The sequence below is a fragment of the Balaenoptera ricei genome, chromosome 6 (assembly GCF_028023285.1).
Source record: "Balaenoptera ricei isolate mBalRic1 chromosome 6, mBalRic1.hap2, whole genome shotgun sequence".
NCBI classification, from domain to species: domain Eukaryota; kingdom Metazoa; phylum Chordata; class Mammalia; order Artiodactyla; family Balaenopteridae; genus Balaenoptera; species Balaenoptera ricei.
This window is the reverse complement of record NC_082644.1, coordinates 110,488,200-110,498,157: the sequence shown is the minus strand read 5'-3', so window position 1 is coordinate 110,498,157 and position 9,958 is coordinate 110,488,200. Positions and strand designations below refer to the sequence as shown.

Below are 9,958 nucleotides of genomic sequence, written 5' to 3'. Positions count from 1 at the left end.
CGAGCGTTGATTTAGATGTATGTGTATCTTTGAAAAGGAAGTTTGTGTGTGTGTGTTTCTTTACATGAATATACTTTATTTATTTTCAAAACACAGTTTGGAAACCCCCAGTGGACATCAGTCCTGTCATTCTACTGAGGTGAGTGACTGTTGCCCTGGCGGGGAAAGGTGATCCCCCCATCCCTCTGCGGCGCAGCTGAGCGGGCCCAGGTCTCCCTTGACTCCTGGCTCTGCCCCAGCAGGCCGCTCATGGGGCCCTAGATCAAAGGCTAGCTTCCTGCCCTTGCGACCTTGGCAAAGCCCTCCCAGGCCCGACTCCCTCTCCTGAGCAGCCCTTGGGACAAGGCGCAGGGGGCTGCAGGATTCGGCAGCCTCTAAGGAGGGAAAGTTACACAAAGATCCAGGTGATCCAGGTTGCTTGTGGCCCAAGTATAGCCCTGGAACATGTTACCACTTCCTCTGCTGGTTTTCAGCTGACACATGAGATCCCTGGGGGTGATTCTGAAGAATAATTACTCTGTATGCACAGCTAACGAATTAGTTTTTTTTTTTTTTTTAAAGATTTATTTATTTTATTTATTGATTGATTGCTATGTTGGGTCTTCGTTTCTGTGCTAGGGCTTTCTCTAGTTGCGGCAAGCGGGGGCCACTCTTCATCGCGGTGCGCGGGCCTCTCACTATCGTGGCCTCTCTTGTTGCGGAGCACAGGCTCCAGACGCGCAAGCTCAGTAGTTGTGGCTAACGGGCTTAGCCGCTCCGCGGCATGTGGGATCCTCCCAGATCAAGGCTCGAACCCGTGTCCCCTGCATTAGCAGGCAGATTCTCAACCACTGCGCCACCAGGGAAGCCCACGAATTAGTTTTTAAAGCAAGCACATATTGAATACCTGCTAAGTGCCAGCTCCTTTATTGTATTATTTCATTCAACCCACATAGCTTACCCTATGGGTTTAAGCATCATTGTACATTTTACAGATGAGGAGACTGAAGCTCAGAGAAGTGAAGTGACTTGCCCAGGGTTGTATGATACCCTGTGACTGAGCTGGGATTCACACCCAGGTGTGTACGATGCCAAAGCTGCATTCTTTCTGTGGCACCACGCCGATTGCGTGCTTAGGGTAGGAAGCTCAGATGGGGACGCTTCAGAGAGGAAGAGGCGGTCCTGGGTAATCATTTCTGGGCTTCCAGGAAGATACCAGCTGTGAGCCTGGTCCTACTGCCCTGTGAAATCAAGACTGGTAAGGCAGGCAGCTTGTAGTACACAAACAAACAAACAAAAAACAGCAACAAAAAACAGCTGGGCTTTATCTTCAGGAGGACTCGGATTCAAATGCTGTGTGACCTAGGGCAGGTCACTCAGTTTCTCTGAACCTCAGATTTCCCATCTCTAAAAGGTAATGCTAAGCCCTTTCTTACAAGGCTGTTGTGTGGAGCTGAGCTAACATAACCACACTGCCCGCACACATGAGTTGCTCATTCCATTACATTTGTCTATCATTATAAGGTGATGGCTCTCAAACTTCCATATGCGTAAGAAATACCTGAGAATGCAAACTGCTAGACCCCAGTCTCAGCGATTCTGATTAGCAGGTACTAGGGTGGGGCCCAGGAAGAGCTAGTTCACAATTTTGCCCAGGTAGATTCTGATGCAGGTGGAATGAGGGTCCAGCTCCAAGAAATAGTCTAAGGAAAGTACAGTTAGGGCCACTGACGGCAGAAAGCTTTTATTCCCGAGTCAAAAATCCGGTTCTAAAACTACAGCCTGTCCCCTGGGCCAGCCAATGCCAGGGGCACAGAAGGAAGCTTGTGACCGAGGGGGCTTAGCACTCACGGCTTGGGCTTAGGACCCATGGTCTCGTCCCAGCCCTTCCGACACGTCCGCATGATCCACTCATGCTCGTCATCATCTGCAAGAGAGGAGGAGGGAGAGCTGGTCGTGCCCTGCCCCGGGAGCCCCCAGGCAGGGTCTTGGGGCTGGGGTGCATGTTGGAGGTGGACCTTGCTGACAGAGCCAGGCACAACATGGATGGGCCGCTCTGAGCTGGGCCCGTGCCCAGTGTGACATCCACCAACATCACCTCTGGGACAGCCGGTCGAGGCCTTCGTTTCTTTTCTGGGCTTTCCATTCTGGACCCTTCAGAGAACCTGTGGTTTCCCAGGGGGCTGACACCTTCTGTTTGCCCAGGTCCTTTCGGTGGGGAGAGGAGAGGAGGATCTGGGGGTCCTGTAGGCCCACATGCATTTATCTCCCTTAACTTAATCCTCGTGACCACCCGATGGCAGCAAGCCCGCCTTTCTGCGGACGGACTAACAGGCTCAGAGGATGAGTCGCTAGTCCACAGCCACAGGGTTAGCACGTGGGAGAGCCCAGAACTTGAGCCCCGGGGCTGTCTGAGTACAAGACCTGTGCTGTTTTTAAACCTCAGAGAGAGAGAGAGTTGAGTGGGACACATCCCTTAGTCCACAGCACACTCTCTGTGCCAGGCCCCTCTGCGGGCTGACTCTATTTTCATTTTTCCCCTTTATCCTCCAAAGCCACACCCAGCCCCTTCCCCCCGCCCCCCAAGACAGAGACCCACTCCAAAGGCGGGATGTATACCCCTAAAAATGCACGTAGCCCTGTAAAATATGTACTGTTGTTTTGTGTGCGAATGTGGTTTCAATTTACATAGATGGCATTGTGCTGTGAATTTCATTGTGCCTCACTTTTTTCACTCAACACTACATTTTCAAGATCTATTCTTGTTGAGACGCGGACATCTAGTTCTTTGCTCCTGACTGCTGCCTAATATTCCATGGTGGGCTTCCGTCATGCTTTACTACCCATCCTCCCAGGGGTGGACACGCAGGTTGCCTCCACCTCCGGTTACCGGGAATGATGCTGGGACAAATGTTCTTGGGTCCATCCCTTCGTGGATACGTGGGAGAATTTCTCTGGGATTATATTCCAGGAGGAGGGTTACGGAGCCGTGCACATACTTCATTCCCCAGGACTCCCAGCGAAGCCCCTGTTTTTTTCCCCAGCACCGCACTGCCTGCCTGCGGTCCTTCCCTCGTTCCTGCCTTCCCTCTTCCTGGGGACAAAGAGCACCGGCCCAAACCCCTGCCCTCGAGCAGTTGTCCTCAGGGCGCAGCACCAGAGTCTCTTGCTTCCCACCCTCACCCCCTGCCTAGCTCAGTGCCTCCCGCCCAAGAGGCGGGAGTATGGAACTACTCATCCTCCTTGGGTGCCAAATGGCAGAAGCTAGACATAAAAGACACTCCTTGAGAGCTGAAACGCAGAGGGCCTGAGATATCCTGCCCTCCGAACCAGGGCCGCCTGCCAGGAGCCCTTTCCTCTTCTGTGACAGCACCACTCCCCGGCCCAGGGAGACAAGGCTTACTGTCAGCCTACTGTGTGCTCTGTAATTTACAAACATCGTCTCTCACTGAGTCTTTTGTGAGAGCCCAGTAGGGTAGGAAAGATTACCCCCACTTTACAGAGAGGACGAGCCTTACCTCGTGTCCACGTCCAGCGGAATTTAAGCCAAGGCTCATCAGACCCCAAAGCCTGACTTTCCACCCCAGGGCAGGCCCGACGGTGCCAGAAGGCGAGGCTGCCCCACAGAGCCGGCCTCCTCCGTCCCCCCGCCCCCATTAGTTCTTTGTCTGTGACCTCAGGAGAAAGGCTCTCTGCCTGCACACTCTGGCCTTTGAGGACTGCCCTCGGCAGCCGGTGGGCCTCAGTTTCCCCCGGGGAGGCTGCGGGGGAATCCGCACCTGGCTGTCAACCCGGGGGGTGGGGGGGGGACGGTGGGCGGGGAGAGCGGCGGCACACAAGGAGTTAAGTGCTGGTGAAGCCCACTTTTGCCACACCGAGAGCAGCCTGGTTGATAATTACAGTTCTGAAGTCTCCGGGCTATTCGAATCAGTGCAGCTGCAACCTCTTCAGTGGTAACCCTGAAACCAGACCAACTGGGTTTATTGTGCTGAACCAGTCCTCAGGCCCCTCCCTGATGGTTACAAATTGACAGCAATGGACTTAACAGCCCTCTTCACTACCCCTTTCACTCTCTACCTGGCCGCTCAGCCACCAATTTGAATGACAGATGCCTCCCCTCCCAGCAGCTGCTCCCCAGCCCTCCCCACCACCTCCCCTGTGCCGCAAGGCGGCTCCCCTGTCCCTGCCACGCCAGGGCGAGGCTGCCGAAGCACATTTCATCAATATTTAAAATGGAATTAAACCTGCAGCTTTGATTAATGCCTCCCAGATCCCAGCAGTTGTGATTACTATTTTGCAAATTGCGATTGTTGGAATATGTTAATATGATTGTCTGAGAACATCTTCACCTTCTCGGATAATTTTCCCCCTTTTTCGGCAGGACGAGAGGGGGAGAGGAGGAGGAAAAAAGATGGGAAAAAAACACCCCGCAAACTCTTTAATCAATTGTAAATTATTACCCTCGGCACAATTGCCGGTGGTTCAGAGGAAGGGGAGGGAGATTTCTGGTTTGGTGCATTTATCTTTAAAAGTTTTGGCCCCCACTGGCCCAGTAATTCCACCCTGGGATGTTATGCTAAGGGAATAATCTATTTGTCTCGGTACCATTTAGAATCAAGAAAACTGAAACAACCTATGCTTCTAAAAACAAGAGGATGATTACTTTGTTGTATATTCATTCATTTAACAAATAATTTCTAAACACTGACTATGTGCCAGGCATACTGCTAAGTTTGGGGGGCGGGTGGGAGACACCATGAGCCACATGAGGATTTAGCAGCCACTGAAAAAAATATGGTTATGAAGTCTGTATAGCAACATAGGAGGAATGTTTTTGATATGATAATAAGCAAAAAAAAAAAGGTGGAAGGAGGTAAGAAACAAAATTACATAGACAGTATAATCTGTGTAAAAATTGTGCACAGAAGAAAAATTAAAAGTAATAAATTGAACGTGAATAATGGTCAGCTCTGAGCAGTGGGGCTAGAGAGGTTCTTCTGTTTTTGGTATTTCCCAAATCTTTCATTAATGTGTATCCACAATAGAAAATAAAAATAATCATTGGCTTTTTTCCTACCCTCTAATTTATTGCCTTGGTAATTTCATGCATCTTAGTAAATGAAGTAAAATGTTTCTAGGTTCCTAGAAACACCAGTAGTGTTCTTGAATTTGTAAAAAGTAAAAAAATATTGGTAAAAATGCATAAAAGTTGGAGAATAGACAAATCTCCTGTGCAGAAGAATTCCAGACAATTTATGTGGATAGTCTGCCATCAAGGAGATGGGGCATAACTCCCTATTCCTTAGATGTGGGCTGCATGGTGGTCTCCTCGTAAAAAGGACAGTATAGGAAGGGGGTAAAAAACCAAAAAAAGAGTAACTTTTCAACGAAGAAACCTGACAAACACACCTCATCCAAGTGATCAAGGTCAACATCAGCAGTGATAAGCCGTGTGGATAGTGTATAGCCTTGATATGATGAAAATGGCACTTACCTCTGTGGTCTTCCTCCCCAAAACCCACAACCCCAGTCGAATCATGTGAAAACCATCAGGCAAATTCCAATCAAAGGACATTTTACAAAACATTTGACCAGTACTCCTGAAAAGTGTCATCGAAAACAAGGAAAGTCTGAGAAACTCTCACAGCCAAGAGGATCCTAAGGTGAAGTGACAACTAAATGTAATGTGGTGTCATGGGTGGGATCCTGGAACAGAAAAGAGACATTAAGGAAAGATGGAGGAAATCTGAATGAAGTATGGGCTTTAGTTATTTTTATTTAGTTAATAAAAATGTATCGATACTAGTTCATTAATTGTGACAGATGCATGGTACCATGTAAGATGTTAATAATAGGGACACTGGATGTGGGGTATAGTGGGAACTCTCTGTACTATCTTTTCAATAATTCTGTATATCTGAAATTGTACTAAAATAAAATGTTTATTTTTAAAAATGCCTGAAAATCCAGTGTGCTCTGTAAAAGGTGAGATTATCATGTTCTCCAAGAGGAGTGGAAACTTTTTCACACACCCAACCATCCAAAATAAAGTCCTTCACACCCTTTCCTCTGTCCTGGGCCCTGCACTTCACAGTTTATGATTCTACACAAATATGGAGAACAAACTAGTGGTTACCAGTTGGGAGAGGGAAGGGAGGAGGGGGCCATACAGGGGTAGGGGGGGAAAAAGGGTTATTATGGGATTATATGAAATCATATGTATGAAACTTGAAAATTGTAAAGCACTATAGAACTTAAAGAATCTTTCATTCAATAAAAAAATTTATGAGCCTATACTTACTTGCAGATTTCCTTATATAGTTTTCTCTCCCACTGGGCTGTAAACTTAATGCAGAGACTATGTCTGCCTATTGACCACTGGACCCAGCATACAGTAGGCAACCAAAAACTGCTTTGCCAGTTGAAGTCTGGAATAAGTCTGTTGCCTTCTGATTTGTCTTTGTTGCTATCAACAAACATTCCTGACACCTATTTCTTGGCATTCATGTCTCATCTCAAATGTCACTTCTCAGTGATCCCTGATATCCAGTGTTCATTTTATCTCCTTCATGGCGTATGCCTCTTGCTGCAATTTTCTTGTTTATTTACGTGTTGTCTGTCTCCCCATCCACACTACAAGCTCCAATGAAACCAGGGCCTTGTCTGCTTCTTCACTGTGGCATCATCAGACCAGTGTCTGGCACACAGGAGTGCTTAGCCCACATCTGTTGAATGAATGAATGAACGACTGAATCAACAAGCTCAATCCTGTGGCCAGCCCTGTGCCTGGTGCTGGGGGACAGAGGGGACTGAGACCCAAAGGGTTGACCCAGGCACTCTTCGGCTTAATCTGTCTGCTCTTGTGGCCCAGAGATTTCTTTATTCTGGTTCTCAGCTTTGGAAGTGACCTCGCTGCTCCCTGCATCCCCTGCCCTCCTGCCCCCAATGAATCTCACCAATCACTAGGAGAACTGGGCGTCTTACAGAGAAGAAAAGGAACTTGCAGCAAGAGAGACCCCAAATCTGACCACAGGCCACCCAACTAAGAAGCTTTCCCTGTAAAGGCTCCCCACTCCTTCGCCTGGACCTTAAGACCTTTCCGGCCTGCCTCCCTCCCCGGCTCGCCTGACGCTGTGAAATGCAGCTACCCTGACTTAACGCAGTCGCCCACAGGCATGTGTTCAGTGCCCCTGTGCCTTTGTACAAGCTGCTCCAGGGAGCGGGGGACACCCTTCCTTTCAGGACCTGGTTCAGGTGCAGGGCCTCTCAGAGCTCAAGAGAGGCCCAGGGCACTTCCCATTTCTGGACCTTAGTGAATATAAAAGTGAAGAAAGGCCTAAACATGAGTATAACAATTGCAATATATTTTAAACATGTACGTTTGACACATTAATTCTTTCAACACAAACAACCCAATGTAACATAGATGTGTTTTTCTAGGATTTCTGTCAAAGAAGTAGAAATCCACAGTGCATTAAAGATGGTGTGGTCAGGAAACAGGGCTGCCTGCATGAACATGGTTTTCTTTCAGGCCTATCACAGCCCCAGCTTCAGGCACCTGATGAATGTGTGTACCCCCGGCCGTCCTCCCCTGCCATGGGCCCTGCCTGGACGTCACCTTCCCTGACCCAGGCTGCGGTCATGGTCATGGTCACCCCCGCCAGCCAAGGGGAGCCATGATCAATTCACTCCTTAGAGCCCGGCGCAGCTCCAGCACTTAAAAAGTATTTAATAAATATATGGTGGATGAATGAATAAAGAAATGTAAATTTGGGGACATAAAAGTAATAAGTTTGCTCTGTGGGATTTAGAAAAAGGGGGAAGAATTTCTTCCCCACCCTCAGCCAACGGAGCTGAGAGGGCAAAGCAGACATGCCAAGGGCGGGGCCAAGGCCAAGGGCAGGGCCAAGGCCACGGGGCTGCTGTTTCCTTTTCTGTCTCGAGGCCACGGACCGAGCAGCCCCACCACATGGGGAGGATGGGTTGTCTGGGCTCACACCTGGGCGCCAGCCACACTCCGGAAGCTCAAAGCCCTGGCTGGCCTGGGGCCCCACGGTGAGGGTGGGAGGCGCAGGCCCGCACAGGCCACCAGGCAGGGCCCAGGTCACCGAGAGTGTCATTCGTGCAGCCTGCAGGTCGGTGCAGTGCTGGGGGAAGAAGGGTCCTGAAAGTCGGACAGCACATGCAACACAATGTTGGCTCCCCTGACGGCTGGCAGGGAGGCGGTGTGGCGCAGTTGTTAAGGGCGCGAGCTTTGGAGCTCGGCCGCCACTAGCTCAGAGACCTTGGGCAAATGGCCTCGCACTTCTCTGGGTGTCGTCTCCTCATCTGCGGAGGTGCCTGCCCGGAAGATTTCCTGGGAGGATCAACTGAGATCATTCCCGAAAAGTGTGTAGCACAGTGCCTGGTGCGCAGGAAATGCCAACAACCAAAGAAAGCCAGAAGCTGTCTTTGCAAGGTGGGACTTCAGGGCCCCTGTGACTGCACAGCATAGGCTGGAGGGAGTTCAGGGTCCTTTGTGAGCCCTGCCGCCATCTTGCTTGGTGATCTTGGACAAGTCACTGCCCCTCTCTGAGCCGGCTCCTTGTCTGTACAGCGGGTTTAACCAGACCTCCGGCAGAGGGCAGACTGGGGACTGGCAGGGCTGAACGGCCCTAGGTGGGTACCCAGGAAGTGTGAGCTAGGATCATCATTTCGATGGGCCTTTAATTCCCAAACTGGGTACCTTCAAGGGGGTGTTCTTAAGGAACTCAGCACCCCTGGAACTTGTGGTTCCCTGCGGGGGTGGAGGGAGGAGCTGGGAGGAGGAGGTCTTTACACAAGGATCAAGAGCCGCAGCTCAATAATGCTTCTGTTCAAAGCGAGGGGCAGGCGAGCACAGAGAGGGCAAACGGGCTGATTCAGGTCATCAGGCACCCACAGGCCAGATGTCGCTAACTCACGGCACGCCTTTGGGCCAAGCACACCTGCAGCGCCCACCTGGTGTGCGGGAGCCTCGGGTGGGGACTGGGAAAAGGGGGAGACCAGGATGAGTCGAGGTGTCCAGCCTCGGGAGAGAGGATGAGGGTCACGCCGGCCGAGCACCCGGGAAGCACAGGGCTCTGTGGGGAGAGGGGCACGTCCATCCTCTTCTCAGTGAGTAAAAGGGGTTGTCCCCAGTCAGGACGAGGAAACCAAGGCTTGGGGTGCGAACCGTCTCCCCACCTCATTCCACCAGCGGGGAGGGGAAGGGCAGAGTGCTGGCGTGAAGGTCACGCTTGGTGAGGCTGTGTGTGCACGGGCACAAGTGGGCGTGTTTCCATCGAAGTGTGGGAATCTACCCAAGTGTGAGTGTGAATGTGTGCAAGCATGCATCGGTGTGTGCCGTGAGTGTGTAAGTGGCTCTGTCTGAGGTGCAGGGTGAAGAGGAGAGAGTGCACCCGTATGGGGACCCTCAGCCTGCGTGTGACACGCGGTGTGTGGCTGGGTGAGTGGCAGGCGGTGTGTGAGCATTTGAGTCTCTGTGTGTGATCAGATGTCAAGGGAGGAGGCGTGCAGCTCGCAGTGACAGCCCAGCGTGCATCCAAAACGCCAGGCCACGCCAGGCTCTAGGGCAGGAGCTCTGCCATGAGGGCTGCCCTCTCTTCCTGGGGTCAAGGCCAGCGCGCTCTCAGACGGCTCCTGTGTGAACTGTCGCTGGGGTGAGAGGTGCATGGCAAACCTGGCACCCGAGGCTGTGGGCAGGTGCAGTCCCCAAAGCCCGGCCACACCCTCTGTGCAAATGCAGGGGTGAGGGCGGCAACGAGTGCCGAGTGCCGGGGCATCCCTGTCCCAACTCCTGCAAACAAAGAGGCTTTGAACTTTGCTGGCAGAGGTGTGGCCAGAGGCCAAGGCCACGGCGTTGCCAATATTGACTGACGGGTGGCTGCCCAGGCAGAGCCCACGATCGGGCAGGAAGGGAGGCCCGGGGCTGCTCTTGCTTTCCCTGTAAAGGAGCATC

The 9,958-nt window shown here is 51.4% G+C and overlaps 1 protein-coding gene across 2 annotated transcripts in view; it reads right to left on the bottom strand.

The window, feature by feature from the left end:
* Nucleotides 1-1,707: 1,707 nt before the first annotated feature.
* The window catches only part of MORN5 (MORN repeat containing 5), a 33,682-nt gene continuing 25,431 nt past the window's right edge, over nt 1,708-9,958 (bottom strand). Inside the window, exon 5 of one of the 2 annotated variants that reach the window (XM_059926557.1) lies at nt 1,708-1,906. In XM_059926557.1, coding sequence (XP_059782540.1) covers nt 1,827-1,906 — 80 coding nt within the window. In that variant the 3' untranslated portion in view covers nt 1,708-1,826. The remainder of the gene's footprint in view (nt 1,907-9,958) is intronic. The other variant, XM_059926558.1, reaches the window with a different exon arrangement.